At 36.2% G+C, this 20,083-nt stretch overlaps 2 protein-coding genes across 2 annotated transcripts in view; one reads left to right on the top strand and one right to left on the bottom strand.

The window, feature by feature from the left end:
• LOC132550231 (uncharacterized) overlaps nucleotides 1-10,789 on the top strand; it is a 38,855-nt gene extending 28,066 nt beyond the window's left edge. The window contains exons 37-43 of the mRNA XM_060214271.1: nucleotides 1,279-2,351; nucleotides 3,045-4,687; nucleotides 6,122-6,232; nucleotides 6,607-6,770; nucleotides 7,887-8,127; nucleotides 8,560-8,646; nucleotides 8,896-10,789. Of these exons, the coding sequence (XP_060070254.1) occupies nucleotides 1,279-2,351; nucleotides 3,045-4,687; nucleotides 6,122-6,232; nucleotides 6,607-6,770; nucleotides 7,887-8,127; nucleotides 8,560-8,646; nucleotides 8,896-10,353 (4,777 nt within the window). The 3' untranslated portion in view covers nucleotides 10,354-10,789. The remainder of the gene's footprint in view (nucleotides 1-1,278; nucleotides 2,352-3,044; nucleotides 4,688-6,121; nucleotides 6,233-6,606; nucleotides 6,771-7,886; nucleotides 8,128-8,559; nucleotides 8,647-8,895) is intronic.
• A 2,518-nt stretch (nucleotides 10,790-13,307) lies between these two features.
• LOC132550234 (uncharacterized) overlaps nucleotides 13,308-20,083 on the bottom strand; it is a 7,219-nt gene continuing 443 nt past the window's right edge. Inside the window, exons 2-8 of the mRNA XM_060214273.1 lie at nucleotides 19,295-19,381; nucleotides 18,877-19,086; nucleotides 18,488-18,625; nucleotides 18,131-18,191; nucleotides 16,782-16,849; nucleotides 15,461-15,552; nucleotides 13,308-14,863 (exon numbers count right to left, since the gene is read on the bottom strand). Coding sequence (XP_060070256.1) covers nucleotides 14,674-14,863; nucleotides 15,461-15,552; nucleotides 16,782-16,849; nucleotides 18,131-18,191; nucleotides 18,488-18,625; nucleotides 18,877-19,086; nucleotides 19,295-19,381 — 846 coding nt within the window. The 3' untranslated portion in view covers nucleotides 13,308-14,673. The remainder of the gene's footprint in view (nucleotides 14,864-15,460; nucleotides 15,553-16,781; nucleotides 16,850-18,130; nucleotides 18,192-18,487; nucleotides 18,626-18,876; nucleotides 19,087-19,294; nucleotides 19,382-20,083) is intronic.

Genomic DNA, 20,083 nt, shown 5'->3' with positions numbered 1-20,083 from the left:
GAAATGACAGAAGGCGTAAGTTGTGTGTTGAAGAAATGACAGGAGGAGTAAGTTGTGTGTTGAAGAAATGACAGGAGGAGTAAGTTGTGTGTTGGAGAAATGACAGGAGGGGTAAGTAGTGTGTTGGAGAAATGACAGGAGGGGTAAGTTGTGTGTTGGAGAAATGACAGGAGGGGTAAGTAGTGTGTTGGAGAAATGACAGGAGGGGTAAGTTGTGTGATGGAGAAATGACAGAAGGGGTAAGTAGTGTGTTGGAGAAATGACAGGAGGGGTAAGTAGTGTGTTGGAGAAATGACAGGAGGGGTAAGTTGTGTGATGGAGAAATGACAGGAGGGGTAAGTAGTGTGTTGGAGAAATGACAGGAGGGGTAAGTAGTGTGTTGGAGAAATGACAGGAGGGGTAAGTTGTGTGATGGAGAAATGACAGAAGGGGTAAGTTGTGTGTTGAAGAAATGACAGGAGGAGTAAGTTGTGTGTTGGAGAAATGACAGGAGGGGTAAGTAGTGTGTTGGAGAAATGACAGGAGGGGTAAGTAGTGTGTTGAAGAAATGACAGGAGGAGTAAGTTGTGTGTTGGAGAAATGACAGGAGGGGTAAGTAGTGTGTTGGAGAAATGACAGGAGGGGTAAGTAGTGTGTTGGAGAAATGACAGAAGGGGTAAGTTGTGTGTTGGAGAAATGACAGGAGTTGTAAGTAGTGTGTTGGAGAAATGACAGGAGGGGTAAGTAGTGTGTTGGAGAAATGACAGGAGGGGTAAGTAGTGTGTTGGAGAAATGACAGGAGGGGTAAGTAGTGTGTTGGAGAAATGACAGGAAGGGTTAGTACATTGTCAGAGAAACAACAGGAGAGATAAACTGTGTTTGAGAAAGGATAAGGGGGCTAAATACTCAACTTTCACCATAGCAACCAGACTATCAACCCCCATTTGACTTGAAATATGGAGCCATCTGCCCAAGTATATCTATTTTCAAAGGGTACTGTAGTTTCCTACTCTCACATACTTCTATCTGGACCTACAAGGGGATTGTTTCACTATTGCTTGAAATGGAATAGTGAAAGTTTATATTAAAATGGAGTTTCTGGTCTGAACAGCTATTTATGATTAATTTGATGCTATTTATCTGACAGGAAAATTGAAAGCATAGCATCTAAAAATACATTTACTTTACAGGGATATAGATCTTAGGATGTAGCAACTGAAATACACATAGAGATTATGTTACCATATCAGTGATGAATTTAAAAAGGGAATTACAATGAATGCAATTGTCTAATTTCAGTATGTCCACAGTGGAAGGTACATCGCTACCTGTCGGACAAGGACCAAAATCAGGAGGAAAGAAGTCTAAGGTCATGTCGATGGATCACACTTATTCCAAGCAAAAAAACTTGGTAGAGGCCTCTGGCACTGACCCAGCAGCCCCTGACGTTGACCGGGTTGTGACCCCTAAACCAGTTTCCGGGGTTACACACAGGGAGGTCAAGGTAATTGACTCTTCTAAAGCAGCTGGGAGCATGATGGAATTATCTGCTGAGAATCTTGATGAACATTTGAATGTAGCTGAAAATGTTCAGAAGAAAGAAGAGAAAGTTGGTTCAGTTGTGTCTGTGGAAAAGAGAGCTGTATCAGATGAGCAAGGTCAAGGTGACATGGCTGTTGATAGTGAAGTTGAAGGTGATGGTTTCTTTCTAGATGAATTCACTGGCATTGTTAAACAAACTTCATTTGGTTTTGATGTGAAGGATGAATCACACAAATTGGATAGAGGTGATAGTGTTGAAAGTGGAACCAAGGACAAATCAGTGGACAAGATCATGGAAAGGTCTTCCCAGGAGGGCAAGTCTGATGATATAGCGATGGAGGGGTCTTCCCTAGAGGGCAAATCTGCGGATAAAATAGTCGATGGGTCTTCCCTTGAGGGCAAACCTGCTGTTAAAACAGTGGAGGGGTCATCCCTTGAGGGCATGTCTGGTGGTAAAATGATGGAGGTGTCTTCCCAGGAGGACAGGATTCTGTTTGAAGACAAACCTGACAGGAAAAAAACAGAAAAAGATAATGATTCTTCTCCGTTTGAGTATGATGAGGATATTTTACTCTCAGACTTATCACAAGATCAGGATATTCCGTCACCTGGGGAGGATAGAAAGTCACATGACCTCATTCCTCAGTCCGAGAGTCCAAAGAATGATGCCAAGTCTAGTCCACATAAGGAAGAGGATGGACAGGAAGAGGAGAAATCTTACCATTCTGATGTCCGGGAGTTAAGTCAAGGAAATGAGAGTATGGAATCTGAGACAAGACAATACGGTGACATGAATCTATCAGAGGATCAGGAAGGTGGAACAGCCATTGGTATGTATCCCCTGAAAGTCAAGCATTTCCTTAATACAGACAATAGTGAAACAAGGAATTTTATAATGGTTACATATGTTTAATGAAATTTTAAACCCTTACAAATTATTTTCTTCTGATTGTAGCTGCATTCCTTGATTAATTCTCATCAAACTTTACACACTTATAAGCATCAAATTATCTTGGACAAGTTTTGAGTTTTAGAATTTACAAATTATATCAGTGTAAAAGCTTGGTGCCAGTAATATTTATTTTGTTATTTTGTTATTTATAATCTTTTCATAGCTATTCTGTTATCAGTGTCATAAAACTCATTATTCTCAAAATATTTACAAAACCTTCTTCAATTATTTAATGAACTTAATCTCATATTTATTCTGTATCTTGAGAGTGATTAAACTTCCCAAATGTTTCCACATGTTCTGTATAAATAAATAAAAATGACAATTTATTCTCTTTGTTTTCTCATCATCCTTTGGTCCTGCTTTTCATAGTATATTTAATTTGATATTCTTTCTGAATGTTCATGGCCACTATGAATACTCTGTGTAAACCAGATCCTGTAAAAACTGAATGATGGTATTGAACACGTTATGGTCCAGCCATTTAAGAAAATGGATATGATAATGATTATCAAGGAGCAGCTTGTACTCAAATATATATCTTTCAAATTGAAATATTCATTGGTTTCAGATCCGAGTGAGTTGTCACTGTCCAAAGGATTGAGAGAGAGAATGGCACAGGAACTAGAGGGTGAACTTGTGTCAAAATGTGAACAAGGCCCTTCAGTCGTAGGCATGGAAACTGACTCCAAGACCAGGAAGGATCAGAAATCTGAGGACAGCTTGTCAGATGGGGATGATTTAGGGGAAAGTTTAGAGGATTCCTTCCTCTCTGATTCTTTAGACTCAATCCCAGAGACTCTTGAATCACGTAGTAGATCAGTCGGGGATTCCTTGTCAAAGTCTGGTGATTCTTTGTCAAAGTCTGGTGGATTTCTGGCCCAGTTCAACCAGTTTTTATCAAAAAATATTATTCCTGATGATATCATCTCAGAAAGTTCTCCAGAAAAAAGTCTGAGTTCATCTTTGAAGGCTTCAAGGTCACAATCACCTTCCTCTCAAATTTTAATATCAGATGCTGATACTGGACTTAAGATTAGCTCACAGCAAGACACCATTAGTTCTCAAGGTATAAAGGAGGACTTGACATCTTTTTCTTCTAATCTCAGTTCAAAGCATTCAACACAGTATGATTCAACAAATCAGAATAGAGATGACAATGACTCAAAGGATAATAAGATTGAAACATTATTGGCCAATCAAAATTCAGATAAGAAAGAATCCTCATCAATGGACGAGACATTTAAAAATGATGAGCAATCTAGGAAGATTGGAATGGAAGATCAACAGAACATTGGCTTTGAAGAAAGTAAGATGGAGGTTGACCAGATCAGACATTTGGATGATGGAAAGTGTGAAGACATTGGTGATACATGTGATAACAAGGATGAGGAAGCCATGATTGTTGATGAAACAGAGAATCCCTCACAGATTCCAGAGAAAGAAGACTCACATCAAGCATCAACAGCCAACCAAGGACAAAGAGTGGATGACAGGAAAACACTCATTACTGAAAAAGTGGTTGATGGGAAAAATAACCTTACAGAAAGAATAGATAATGAGAAAATAAATGTTATTGAAAAAGTGGATGATTTGAAAAGCAATATAACTGAAAGAATAGATGAGAAAATGGATGTTACTGAAATAAATCCTACAAACCAAGGACAAAATGTGGACAATGGCAAAATTGATTCAGTTGTGAAAGATTCTACAACCTATCAAGGACAAAAGGCAGAGGATGTGAAAGTGGATGTTAGTAATGTGACAAGCTCAGTCAGTACAGAGCAAAAAATGGATGATGTGAAAATGGATGTTGATGACAATGGTGATAAAAAGAAGTTAAACACAGGTAGTTCTAAGTCAGTCAATAAAGAAAGTGCGATGTTGGAGAAGGATTCAGTAAGTAAGAAGGATGAAGGCGTCACTTCAGTGGTTGGTGGCAGAAGTAATAAAGGTGATCAAGAAAAACTGAACACAAAGGATGTGAAAGAGGTTCCAGTTACAGTGGAGAAAAAGAAGGAGAAAAAAGACAAAATAAGCACAGAAAGCAATAAAAGTAAAGTTACCAGTAACAAACCGGGAAGTTCAAAAATGCACAAACAGCTGATTGAGCAATGTATGGCAGCCCTCTGTCTGTGTTTGGCACGTTTCCCAACCCACTACAAGTCACTGTATAGATTAGCATATACCTATGTCAACTCTCCGTACCATAAGGTATGTATTTTCCCCCACGAAAAGTTACTCTGTCATGTTTTATTATTATTGTTAGTTCTCTACAAATAACGTTTATAGAGTCTGTCTGTCAGCTTCTTGAAAGGACCTCTTATATCAAGCTTTTTATACTCCTCAAAGGGAGAGCATATAGTCCCTGCTTTGTCAATCTGTCTGCTTGTCCCACCGTCATAATTTTGTCTGGAGCATAACACAAAACTATAAGAGGTAACAACAAAAAACTTCATAGATAGATAGATCTCAACAAGGAGTAGTGCAGTGCATCAGAACCATCACTTTCTTATGCATAATTAGGAGTTATTGCCCTTTGTTGAAACTTAAATTTTGTCTGGAACATTACAATAAAACTATGAGGTGTCAACATAAAACTTCATAGCTAGATAAATCCCATCAAGAAGTGCAGTGCAGTTGAACCATCACTATCTTTGGCATAATTTAGGAGTTATTGTCCTTTGTTATTTTTCATACTTTTCATACCTGGAGCATTACACTAAAACAAGAATAAGTATCAACATGAAACTACATAATTAGATAAATCTTAACGAGAAGGAGGGCAGTGTACAAGAATCATAACTCTCTAATTACCCTATGTTTTCATACTTATGTTTCCATTCGGGGAGCATAACATGTCTCTGATGGCCCTTGTTTTATTACACTCTCCAAAAATTTTCAGGAGAGCATATAGTCATTGCTATGTTTGTCCATCTGTCTGTCTGCCATTTTCATGTTTTGAGTATAACTTTGCCCAGGGATAAGCAAGGATCATGAAATGTGGTATATAAATTGGTCATACTAAGGGATGTGCAGTGTACCAAATTCAGGGCCCTCTACCATTCAATAACGGAGTTACTGCTCTTAAATTTTGTGTCTAGAGCATCACTTTGCTTGTGTATACACTAGGATAACAAAACTTGGTGTATATGTTGATCATATGAAGTATAGTGTACCAAATTCAGGGCCTGCAATCCCTTAATTGCAGAGTTATTGCCCTTTGTTAAAATTTTGTCTCTCGAGCAAAACTTCAAATTGCTTGCATTTAAACTAGGTTTATGAAAGTTGGCTAATAGAAATATCTTAAATGGCATCATCACCATCGTCACTGGGGTCAAACTTGACCCATGATTTATATGTATTGAAGTTGTTCAGTAAAGGATTTGTCCATTTTGAAACAAATGGTATTTAACCTGTATTGATGGCATGACAGTTTTTGAATTTGGTTTAAGATTGAGGCCCACTTTGAATTTCAATGATGTGATAAATAAATGTATTTAGTATAACATTTAATTGGTACCAGGTAAGCGATGCAGGCCCATCAAACTGTTGTAAGTAAAATTCAACGAATTGAACTTACTTTATATAACATTAATATCTACTTTCTTAAATGCCTAGTTATAACAATAAATATGTTTTCTTCAGAATTTGCAGTATGCCCATGACCTGTTGCTAGGCAACCCTGACTGGAAGATGATGGCACACATGCCTGCACAGGGATTGTTTGTGGACAGGAAACCAAACAATTTCTTCCAGGTATATGTAGTAAAGAATCTTGGACCCATGTGTGTGGCGGGTGTCTCAATCCCTTTTGTGCATATATCTGAAGCCTTTAGTTTTTGTTGCATTTCCTCCTGGTGAATTTAATTTTAACCTCATTTAGGTTAGAAGATCAAAATTGTGATCAGTCTTGAAATCATACATTCTTCTGTTAGGTCATAAATGATATTGTTGGATAGACAAAAGATAAAAGATAAGTGTTATGAGATTTCCTAAAGATATATTATCATAACTAGGCCCAAATTCTATCAACTTGAGTGCAGGCAAACCATGCAGCTATACATTTTATGTTGGTCTAATTTTTTATTTTAGAAGATTAATGTTTATCGCAAATCTTATGTTTTGGGCAGGGTGTTTGGAAAATTCCAGTTGATGAGATTGATCGGTCCGGCAGTTTCCCATCACATCTGACTCGTTCAGTCAAACTTCTCCTCAAGGTTCTAAAAGATCAGAAAGATGTCCCTAAACTACACAGTATTTTTCTTCAGCTCAGCAGGGACCCCGACTCTGGAAAGTAAGTGACTCAGTCAGATATAACCTCCATCTAGTTCATTATAAGGATGGGAGGAAGTAAGTACAACATAGTCACCATTAAGGACATAGTGTTACTGTTAGAGGCTTAAGGTTATATCCCTGTGTTCCATAAAAACATTCCCAGCATTACCAGGACACCTGTCTGGGTTCTGTAAAAACGTATTGTGATACTAGAACATCTGTCTGTGTCCTGTAATAATGTATCTAGTGTTACTAGGACATCTGTCTGTGTCCTGTAATAATGTATCTAGTGTTTCTAGAACAGCTGTCTGTGTTCTGTAATAATGTATCTAGTGTTTCTAGGACATCTGTCTGTGTTCTGTAAAAATGTATCTTGTGTTACTAGAATATCTGTCTGTGTTGTGTAAAAATGTATATAGTGTTTCTAGGACATCTGTCTGTGTTGTGTAAAAATGTATCTAGTGTTTCTAGGACATCTGTCTGTGTTGTGTAAAAATGTATTAGTGTTACTAGAACATCTGTCTGTGTTGTGTAAAAATGTATATAGTGTTTCCAGGACATCTGTCTGTGTTGTGTAAAAATGTATCTAGTGTTTCTAGGACATAAGTCTGTGCTGTGTAAAAATGTATTAGTGTTACTAGAACATCTGTCTGTGTTCTGTAAAAATGTATCTTGTGTTCCTAGGACATAAGTCTGTGTTCTGTTAATATGTCAGTGCTAATACGCATCACAATGGTCATTTGTCTGATGAAGGTGACCATGTAGTCATTAAAGCATCACACATAAATCTTTTACTGGTTGTATTATAAGAACTTCTGTTCTATGAAAGCCCAGACTTTTTGTTGTTACTATCTAATTTCCCTGAAATTAACATTTAAGTATATTTAAGATTTTTCTGTTAATAAGTTTGTCTAGCTGATGTGATATTGTATAAACAATTATACTATTTATAATGCTAATACAGACAATAGGTAAGGCAGAGCTCTTTCCATATTGTTAACTTTTATAGGAGAACGGATTATAGTGGTGATCGCAGTTGTTGTTAATACTGTGTTGTTATATTGCAAAATCACACACTGATACAGAAAAAAGTAATGATCAAATTGGTTTTAGTAGCTGAAATGTTCTGTTACAGAAAGTACATGCGTGATGCAGAGAGAATCAAGTTTGCACGTCTTGCCCATCAGTACTGTCTTGATGCCATCAGAGGACGCTTGCCAGAGCTTCGGCAATGTGAAAACTACACTCGAGCAGTGAAATGTTTGATGGAAGTGTACAAGGTGTACAACTACATCTCTTTCAAGATGGATATCAGTCAAACGATTGAGGCTAATGAACTTCTGGAGGACACCTTTAAGGCTGTCATGGGCAAAAAAGTAGGCTTATTAGAGTGTAATTTAGGATATTGTGTTTATTTCACCACATGGAAATCTTACCACTTGGTTTCACAACTAGAGTATCTCAATTTATCGATGTGATCTTTCTGCCATTGAAGAGCAGGTACTTAACACTTCTCAAATAAAATTCTCAGATTAAATTCTTGCCTTACATTTCAGGAGAATAAGGCACTGATGAAAAAGAATATATATAAAACGGTTTTTGTTTATATTGATTTTGCTCCTGTGCAATATCAAGTAGGGCTTGTAAACATGCATGATGTCTTAATCTGTGACATAAAAAATATAAACCAATACAGATGTAATTGGTGATATAACGACAGTGTCCGTTTTATTTCATCAATCCCAAAAACATTTACATATTGTCAGGATTACTTTGTGTTTTGACCTTTAACTATTTGACCTTTACAGGTACTGGATGATGAGGAAGTTCTTGAACAGGCTATACGCTTTTGTCAAGAGGAAGTGCAACGTCACAAGGCTAGACAATGGCAACCTGTAAGTGTCACTTGTCTGTAGCATATATGATATTAGGACTTATAATCTATCTATATACCCAATAGATATAGTAAATGACTCACTATAAATATATAAGGCCCATTGCTACTGATTTCGATATGATAACAGTATTCTGTTATTCAAATACATATATTGTAATGTCATTAAAGCTTTCATAAGGTTTTTAGATAACATTCACTCATCATAAAATTTTATAAAAATATCATTTGAATATTTCATGTCTTCCAGTCTGCTGGGAAAAACATCTTAGACACATCTGGAAAAGATGGATGTCAGTCAGATTCTTCTCTCTTCTCCCCGGAAAAACCTGTTTCCTCACTTAGCAAAGTTGGGGGACAGAATCAAGGTCCCACAACGTTGACTCAAGGGTCCAAGTTATTGGAAAAGGAAAAGAAAGTTTCCACCCCACAATTGCAGGAGAATGTCAACAAAGCTACACCAGCTTCAGTATCATTTGTAGGGAAACAGAAACAGTTGCTGAGCCCTGTTGGTGGAGGAGCTGTGAAACAGTCGACAGGAAAGCCTGGAAACCAACTAGGGCCAGGTAGACCAGCCATCAGTGGTGTACAGAAATCTTCACCAAGTACTCAGAAATCCAGTTTGTTTTCCAACATCAAGACAAACATTCCCAAAGAAAAAGAAAAAGTTACAGGTGACACAAGAAGTAAATCAATATTAGTGAGTGGAAAGGGAGCTTCTGGCTTTAAGCCATATAATCCCAATGATTCTTTAGCACCATCTCCTGTTACAACTCCTGCCACACCATATACTGGACTCTCACCCAAGTTTGACTTCAGTAAGAAAAATGAACCAGCAGCTACATCTCAGCCTGTCAAAAAGATTATAGAAGTGATTGAAATATCATCATCTGATGATGAAAGCGATGCCAAGGCCAATCCTGAAAAGACAAGTGGTGATCTTTCAGCGTCTAAGGGAAGCAATCCAATTCAGATAGGTGGAGCACACATAGAAACTGGGGGAAATCCTGGCTCCTTTCAGAAAGGCGAGAACTTACGAACCTTGCTTGTGGGTGGGGAATATCATGCTGCATCACATACTGGCAGTACAGTTTCAGGAGGCAAAAGTACCACACAATCAAAGGGAGGAAGTTTACCAACACAAAGGCCATATCCTACAGGGATAATACTCAACAAGGGAAGTAACCAGGTTAAACAGTTAACCAGTAGCTTGCCCAAAGACGTTTCAAGTAACCTGACTAAACCATCACAGAAACCACACATTCCTACAAGTGGACAAAGAGGAAGTAACTCTACTGGACAGAAGTTTAATCAGCCTTCCTCACAGGTAAATCCTGGATATGTTATGTATGGAGCAAAGGTTACAGCGCCATCACAGAAATCCTCCTCTTCTTTACAGGCAAGTATTACAGATGATGCTGACTTGTCGGAGAAAGAGGACAAGACCTATCAACCCTCCGAGGATAGCAGCAGTGATGATGAACAATATAATCGTAGGACTAGCAAAACCAAGTTACAATTAACGTCTCATCCTGCTGCAAGGCCATCAAAGAGCAAGGTAAAGGCGCCCACTCTCCAGGACGAGCCAATACGTATAGTTAATGCAGAGACAGGACAGGTGGTAGATTCTGATAGCCAAAAAAGTGACCTTGTTACTGATCCTGAAAAACTGTTTTTTGACGTCAAAGATTGGCTGGAAGATTTGTGAATGTAGATTAGTTATTGACCCTGAAAATTTGTTCATGATGTCAAAGATTGGCAGGAAGATTTGTGAATATAAATCCACAACTATCTGAATATCATGTGTACTATTATCAAAAGCTTATGTATGGATGAACAGTTCTTGGAACTAATGAATACAAATATAGTGCTCTTTTGATTTATCCTGATTCAGAGTGTTTTATCAGATGGCCTAATACTGATGTTGCAGAATCAAAACCATCAACATCAAAGATCCAGTGCTCAATATACAACTGATTTGCAAACACTTAAGTATTAAACTGGTGGTAAACAGGTCTGTTCTGGCGAATGAGCAGACCAAGAATTCAAGAATGAATGCTTATTGTTAACAAACAGGTTCTTACTTAGAGAGCTTGTATTGCCAATCAATGCTTCTTACACAACTGTTTTATATAAAAACTGATAACCTGAAATCTTTTTGTTTTCTTTTGAAAATAAAAGTTATCTCACCATGCATTGCTGACACAGATATGTTTAGGTGTAACAAATGATCTTTTCAACAGTATGGTACATCACAGCAAGAGTTCAGTTAATATTCCCAGTTTTCATCTTTGGGAATCAATTTTGTTAAAACCATTCATTGCAATTCCAAACACCAACAGAAGAATATATAAACAGCTTTCCGTTAACCAACCCCCCCCCCCCCCCAAAAAAAAAAAAAGACTTACAAGCAGGTTTAGTAATGTTTTAGTCAATATAATGTAGGAAGACATTGTTTTTGTTCTGTCTGTCAACTTGGTCTCATTGCAGTAACTTCCCACCCCACCCCCATCATGCCCACATTTGGTACACATGTTGCTTGTCTGGATAGAATATTTGGGGTTGCTTTTTTAGTTAATAGGTCAAAGGATTTTAATGGCACTGCATAAACACTGGTATGAATGTTGATATTGCAGAATGTGCTGACTAAAGTAAAAAATCTTTCTCGCATGGAAGAAAATTCTATGATTGCTGGCAATCGTGTTATCTTGTTGGTGTTTACAGATGTTTGTAATATGTATTTCAGGTTTTATTTACATCGCGTACTTCCTTACCTTCATGCATATCTATATAGCTGTAAGAATTCCACTTCGATCAAGATTAAGAAACAAAAAATCTTCTGCAGAATTATACATTCCATTTAAAATTGAAGCAAACTTAAAGTATCTTTCCATTACAATTGAAAATGTTTATTAATTTAAGTGTTAGAGTACAAGATATTTATGTTACCTGATCATTTTTGAAGTTACTGTATTTATCCAGCAGTATAAGCTCTTGTCTGATAATATTCTATAGTATGTAAAATTCTGCAGCTCTTAGAAAATATATTACAGAATGATACATTGAGATTACATTGACTACCAACATTATATCACCATTTTCTAACTGCAGATGTATCCAGTAAGATAAACACTGGAGTCTTAAATTTAATAAAACAAGTTCATGTAAAATGTGAACTTGTAAACAAAACAAAAACAAAAATACCAGTTTTAGAGTTTATATATCAAACACATGACCTATAATGATGATATAAACTTACAATGAATACTTCTTAATCATACATCCATACGAAAACCTTTCAATCCTTCATCAATATAAATACTTTCCATCACCCATTGATACCTGTCATACAACAACATTTGAAGTTCAAAGCTGGCACATACCAGTACAGCAGTGTTTACTTAGTTTGGTTTATTGTTGCTTTAAATCCTATTAACAGCCATGGTCATTGAAGGACAAAACAGGTCTGGGGGATAGAGGAAAGATGAAAAAAATCCTTTAAATCCTATTAACAGCCATGGTCATTCAAGGACATAACAGGTCCTTTAAATCCTATTAACAGCCATGGTCATTGAAGGACAAAACAGGTCTGGAGGAAAGAAGAAAAAAATCCTTTAAATCCTATTAACAGCCATGGTCATTGAAGGACAAAACAGGTCTGGGGGATAGAGGAAAGATGAAAAAAATCCTTTAAATCCTATTAACAGCCATGGTCATTGAAGGACAAAACAGGTCTGGGGGATAGAGGAAAGAAGAAAAAAATCCTTTTAACAGCCATGGTCATTGAAGGACAAAACAGGTCTGGGGGAATCCTTTAAATCCTATTAACAGCCATGGTCATTGAAGGACAAAACAGGTCTGGGGGATAGAGGAAAGATGAAAAAAATCCTTTAAATCCTATTAACAGCCATGGTCATTGAAGGACATAACAGGTCTGGGGGATAGAGGAAAGAAGAAAAAAATCCTTTAAATCCTATTAACAGCCATGGTCATTGAAGGACATAACAGGTCTGGGGGATAGAGGAAAAGAAAAAAATCCTTTAAATCCTATTAACAGCCATGGTCATTGAAGGACATAACAGGTCTGGGGGATAGAGGAAAGAAGAAAAAAAATCCTATTAACAGCCATGGTCATTGAAGGACATAACAGGTCTGGGGGATAGAGGAAAGAAGAAAAAAATCCTTTAAATCCTATTAACAGCCATGGTCATTGAAGGACAAAACAGGTCTGGGGGATAGAGGAAAGAAGAAAAAAATCCTTTAAATCCTATTAACAGCCATGGTCATTGAAGGACAAAACAGGTCTGGGGGATAGAGGAAAGAAGAAAAAAATCCTTTAAATCCTATTAACAGCCATGGTCATTGAAGGACAAAACAGGTCTGGGGGATAGAGGAAAGAAGAAAAAAATCCTTTAAATCCTATTAACAGCCATGGTCATTGAAGGACAAAACAGGTCTGGGGGATAGAGGAAAGATGAAAAAAATCCTTTAAATCCTATTAACAGCCATGGTCATTGAAGGACAGGTCTGGGGGATAGAGGAAAGAAGAAAAAAATCCTTTAAATCCTATTAACAGCCATGGTCATTGAAGGACATAACAGGTTTAAAAAAATCCTTTAAATCCTATTAACAGCCATGGTCATTGAAGGACATAAAATTCTATTAACAGCCATGGTCATTGAAGGACAAAACAGGTCTGGGGGATAGAGGAAAGAAGAAAAAAATCCTTTAAATTCTATTAACAGCCATGGTCATTGAAGGACATAACAGGTCTGGGGGATAGAGGAAAGAAGAAAAAAATCCTTTAAATTCTATTAACAGCCATGGTCATTGAAGGACATAACAGGTCTGGGGGATAGAGGAAAGAAGAAAAAAATCCTTTAAATTCTATTTACAGCCATGGTCATTGAAGGACAAAACAGGTCTGGGGGATAGAGGAAAGAAGAAAAAAATCCTTTTAACAGCCATGGTCATTGAAGGACATAACAGGTCTGGGGGATAGAGGAAAGAAGAAAAAAATCCTTTAAATCCTATTAACAGCCATGGTCATTCAAGGACATAACAGGTTTGGGGGATAGAGGAAAGATGAAAATTATGTAAGCCAAAGGATAATTAGTGACATCTACCGTGCTTTAAATGTAAAAATATCTTAAAAACACAACTGAAATATGTTACTAGGAATCTTAATATATTGTCTTGACAAGATCTTGTTTACAAGTGATAACTGGTTCCAGACTTCTACTAACTGTTAAGTGAAATTCATAAATAACAGACGGGAACAATGAGAGGACAATATCACACACCTACAATGATATAAAAACATCATTTTTTTTTAAAAATCTATTAGTCTGTCCTGCACATCTGATTGCAGAATTGTCAAAAAATTGTCAAAACAAATCGAATCAAAATCCATTAGTCATGCAGAATTGTGGTATTTCATCATCAGCACAATTACAACACTATTGCTCTCTGCCAATGTTTCGCTCACTAACCCCCTCTGCACACCTGGAACATTTCCTGACAAAATTGAAGGTTCCATGAGCAACACCTTGTGGAGAAGACAAAAAGTTTGATCCTTTGATGGACATCAAACAAATTTCGAGGTCACAGAATGGTATGTTGTACTGGCTTCGAAGTTGGGTGTTGCTCCTTTGTGATTGTCAAAAGAGCATATCAGTCTGTGATTGGTCAGTTTTTTCTCTTGAAACTCACCCTTGACCAATGAAATTGCTTCGTATGAGCCTGCAATTTTGCCACTTCATGCTCCAGGGGTGCAGAGACCGTAAGCGACTGTAACGACTGGAGTATCAAGGATGGAAGAGAGGATAACTGATCATAACCCCTGGAGTAATGAGGCTGTAATGGTGAATATCTTGAAGATCATTTTCTCACATTGACAATTCCATACAGGAGTTAGATATGCAAGTGCAGAATTATCACATAAAAGCTTGCATCTGCTTCTAATCTTCGATGTTATTTAAAGGAATGGTTGCAAACATGAGCCAGAAATATAAATTAAATTTTAATTTCAGCTGTCTGTAGAACGTTCAGCTAACATTTTATGAATTTTTTCACTAATTTGTTCGTCATGTCTCTGTTTCCACTCCTTTCTTAAGTTTTCATCCATCATCCTCTGACGTAATTCACTGTTTCTTATAGGCTTTACCCGAATGGGCCTGGTGTCATCATCATCATAAATGTCAGAAAATGTGTCAGTGCTGAAATGTGAGAAAGTTATTGAAACCTTTGATAAAGTATATTTATAAATAAGATGTAAAAAAGTCTATAAATGATATTTTGTGCAGATGTCAAAACTTTTAAAATCTGACCGAAACATGGAAATATTGTATGTGCTATATAAAGTCAATATGACAAAAGAATTCAGATTAACTTCCTTACAAAAAACCAAAATTTCATTTGATCTAGATGGATTTTTTCCAGTCAACTTTGTGAATTAGTTATATGGTGGAACCCGCTTAATATCATATACCATTTGTCAGGGGAAATGTGATAATATGCATAATGTGAAGTCAATAGTGGACACGTTTTTCAGACGTCTAAAACCAGAAGTAAATTGTCCAATGCTCCAAGCTGACTTGTACAAGAATTAACAACAAGATCAATATATATTTGTCCGACAATATTTCCCGGCCTATCGGGCTGGTGATTTGTTAAAATGTGGTGGTTGTCATGACATTATTATACCTCAAAAATAGGATAAAGTCCTGTCCTGATTTCCACATTGTGAGAAAATTCTCAATCTAAATGCTACAGTCTTCAATTGTCTTTAAATGTGTATTATTATCATTACTTACTAGAAGTAGTGGTAGCCTATACAGTAATAGATGACAAAGAACACCATCATAAAAGTGGTCAGTATCGAGTACATCATCACAGTGTCAGGACTCTGAAACACAAATATACAACACAATGATCATTGCCTGTTTCACCAATTTGACCTACAACTAAACTTTTCAAACAATTTTAAAGATTTAACAGTTTTTTCTGTTTACACTTCTCATCATAAGTCATCGATAATCTCCTGCTGAGGTTTCAATTTTCAGACACACCAAATTACAATGATTTTCAAATAACCATTATCCATAAAGTACCTAGTTCAGTTGCATAATTATGGACTGTGCACTTCTAAATCCAACTTGAACTAAGTCACTGAAGCATGAATGTCAAATTCAGTATCTGTAACCTGCATTATGTAAAAAAAAACTCCTCCACATGCTCGTCAATATAATCTTATTAGCACAAACATTCTCTCTGGTAGGGATTGCACAATTCTTAATCAGAATGGAGGAAGGAGTTCATTTCAATATTTCCTGTCAAATGGACTAAGAATGGGATGATATACAGTAATGTATGATGTATAAAAAATACTTTTCATAGAGACCAGCAATTCAAAAACTGCAACAATTCTATTGTCACATCATAAGAGATCGCTGGATGAAACTGATAATTACTTTCTGAAATTTCACCTCAGATCTGATTGAGCACAAGCAATGTATAGCTATGCATCCTTGGTTGTTGTCAGTCTTTAAACAATTACTAATACTGATATTCTATGAAAAGTGCAAGGTGAAGAAATTTCATATGAAGGTTTCAATTTCAAGATGGATCAGAAACACAAAATGGCTGATAGGTGGCCATCTTGAATTTTGACTGTCAAAGATCATTTATCACTATTAGTTGAGAAATTGAAGTTTCCTAAATTTCAAATGGAGGATCCTCTTGGTCCCTAGTATTGGCCTTTCAAGACAACTGAGAAAAAAAATTCCTGAAAAATTGCCATTTTGGACTTAGACTGAAATTTGTTATAGCTATGTCTTGAGAAGTTATAAATGGATATTTTTCAAATTCAGATATGGGTTCCCCTTAATCTTATGAGTGCCCTTCAGTTTGGGATTGACTTGATTTTGACAATCAAGATTTGTTATAGCTATTTCTACAGAAGAACTGAATAGATGAGGAAAGCAAAGAAAGGAAAACATGCAACTTATAAAAGAACAATAAAAATCATACTGTTGTGGATGTCAACATCACTCAGGTATCCCTTGTTTAGTATGCCCTTCATGGTACAGTTTTATTTATTACCTGCTTTGAAGGTCACAGTAACATTTGACTCACCTGTTTTCTTGGTCCATCATAATACAGTTTACAATTCAGGTAGTGACAAACTGAGCCACGCAGCCATCCTAAATATCAATAAAAAGTAGTGTTAATCAAACGTCATACTGATTTTCTATCAATCTGTGGACAGGACAAGTTATAAATTATTTTATCTTTGGACTGGTAAAAGTCCAGAAATATCTTTAATGCAGACAGGGCAAAGTTTTACCATCATAAGTGTGGAATGTACAAATTCTGAACTACCAGATAACTTTACCGTGGACTGAACAAGATCTAATCTATCTTAACTATGGACTGATAAAGTCCAGAAATATCTGAAATGTGAACTGGAAAAGTTCTTAACTATTTTATCTGTGCACTGGACATGTCCAGAAATATCTTAAATGCAGACTGGGCAAGTTCTGAACTATCTTAACTGTGGAATAGATAAGTTCTCAACTACCTTAACTATGGCCTTAACAAATTCCGAACTATTTTATCTATAAACTGGACAAGTCTGAACTACATGTAGCTGAACTATGGAGTTGTGAAGTCTTGAACTATCACTACCGGATTGGGCAATGTCTGAACGGTCTTTACTATGGACTGGACAAGATCTGAATTATTTTAACTGTGGACTGGACAAGATATGAACTCTCTTAAATGCCGACTGGACATGTCGTAAACTATCTTAACTGTAGACTGGGCAAATCCTGAACTGTCTTTTTAAAGAGAACTATATCTCTCTATTCTTGGCTTTTGAATTCCTGTATAGCTTGTTGGATCTAATCTGTAAAATTGTATAGGAATATTAATATCTTTGCAATGATTGCTTAAAGTGCAGGAAATCCATCTTTAGTCCTGATAAGTACATGACTATTAATGTATAATACTAAACAATGCTCTTTCTCCTGACTGGTTTTATTCATTCTGCTTCCATTGTAAAATCAAACTAGAATTATGAATTTCTGAAAAAAGTCTTCAATCATTCACAACAGGAAGAAGGGGAAGGTGTATTGATAAATATATTGGTACTACAGTTAACCAATTTTATTCAGCATATATACGATTTAAAAACTTCATCCTTAAATGTCCAACAAGTATGAGAAACATATATTGCTTAAATTAAGACTCGGATGGAATATAGTGCAGCATTGATTAACCAGTGTTGTGAAAGTAAACTTATTACGAAAACTTGTGATACCAAAATCACCAAAGAAAGCAGACTTAAGACAAAGTTGGTTTATAGTAAAAATAGGTTTAACGGGAGACTTTTGAGCAACATATTACCAGTAATTAGACCTGCTAGATACTGCTGGCAGTAGGACATTGAGATTTCATTAAAGTTATTTCTTGATGATACTTACTGCTTAAGTCTTCTTTCTCTTTCTTAGTTAGTCCCTCCGGTATACACTGGTCCATGATACCCTGTGATAAAATGGAGGAAATTTCACAATAAGTCTATTTCTTCACTTCATGGAGAAGACAACATCAAATGTTATAAGCAGAGGATGATATGTAAACAACAAGGTAAAAAGATCACCAAAAAATCTAGAAATCATGTTCATGTTTATATTAACATACTGGGGACTATGAGGTAAGTGAATAATATAACTTGCGGTTCAGAAAGCAATATTAAAAAATAAAGAAACTGTTGATTTGTGTTAAAAGTGATCTTGTTGGTAAGACAGGTTTTAAATGAGATGGATCCTAATAAATCTCACCTCACAGCGTTCTCGCAGATCTGTCATATCATCCTCCAGACACAAAGAGATGTCCCAGAAGTCTGCAACCTTTCGCCCCGACACAACATCACATCTTGTGATGTCACAGTAGTCCGCATAACAAATGGTATTTTCTCCCTTAAATTGAAACAACACCACAATGTATTGTACAAAGTATTGCTCAATAAATTTTGCGCTACAAAGAAATACATTCATAGAGTCAATTAGCTTTCTCAATACACTGTACACAAAAATCTATAACCATTTCTCTATTGTTATGATAATTTTTAAAACAAAATGTGATCAGGATAAATAAGTTATATAGAAAAAATTGAAATAAGATGAAGTCTACATCTGTTACAAAGAGCAAATGTTTATGTATGTTATACCTCTGCTATGTAATCTGGATGGCGGTTGTCAAAGTGCATGTCAATATAGAACTGTGAGATGAAGGCTTTTCCACACACATTACACTTGTACCTAGATGTGGACTCGATTACCACTTTCTCCTCCTGCATCATGAAGACATCTCTGTTTGGATTCAGTGGACAGCTTTCTGGCATTTTTGTCTTCAATTCTTCATAATGTGGCATTAATCTCTAATTGTAAAACAAGAACACAAGTATATTACAGTTTGGGGTATCAAAGTTCACTAAATTTGGGATTCTTCTGACAGCTGTAAGTAGTGAAATTAAATACATTACAATATTCTACTTGTTACAGGAAATACAAGTCTGGGTTAACATTATCTGGACATGTAATCTTTTCCATTTCATGTGCATTTGACCATTGTGATGAAGTGCCTACCTCTTTGACCTGCTGCCTTACAATGCGTGAAAGACTTTTTGAACAGCTGTGACCTACCACCAATGGAATGGTCATGTACAATATTGCCTACAACAATAACAAAAAATTAAATAAAAAAATTAATGAATGTCACATCAATGCATGGTGAACAGACTGAAGAAACATGTTTCAGATTTATTATTGATGTCTAAATCACATTAACAAGCCAATGGAATTGTATGAAGAAACAAATGTTCTTATTGCCTTGTCAGTTTCTCCTTCTGATTCTATCACTTACCTCCTTCAACTTCACTGTCAAGATTTATGCAGTGCATTATGTGGAAAAAATGAAGTTATATCTGGTTAAAACTATAAACAGGTAGGACAGAGTTGGTAGTTTGGAAGGCAGTAAATGTATTAAATATGTAATGACCAAGCCAGAAGGGAGTTAATTTCAGTCAGATGTAGTGTGTTGGGAAAAAATTCTTTGGGACAAATGCTTCTGTAATGAGGATTGGTAAGAAAATAAAGAGTGTGAAAAATGACATTGGGGGTTTAGAGAGATAAGAAAAGTATTTTTGTTGATGGAAACCAAGCTAATTATGATTTTGTATAACATGGTTTATACCTTTACCCATCTACAAGATTATTTCAGTCCAGTTTTTGAAGCATTTCTCCAACACTGGATAATATGCAGAGTACCGCATATGTCATGATAATCTGCATAAGCTCTATCCATTAAACCAGGTATAAAAAGGATTTTCTTCCAATATTTTTGTCTTTCATTTTCACTTTAGATAAATTATAATG

The sequence above is a fragment of the Ylistrum balloti genome, unplaced genomic scaffold (assembly GCF_031769215.1).
Source record: "Ylistrum balloti isolate Yb309-2 unplaced genomic scaffold, AGI_CSIRO_Ybal_v1 Utg370112, whole genome shotgun sequence".
NCBI classification, from domain to species: Eukaryota; Metazoa; Mollusca; class Bivalvia; order Pectinida; family Pectinidae; genus Ylistrum; species Ylistrum balloti.
The sequence above is the reverse complement of the archived record's forward strand: the minus strand, read 5'-3'. Positions and strand labels throughout refer to the sequence as shown.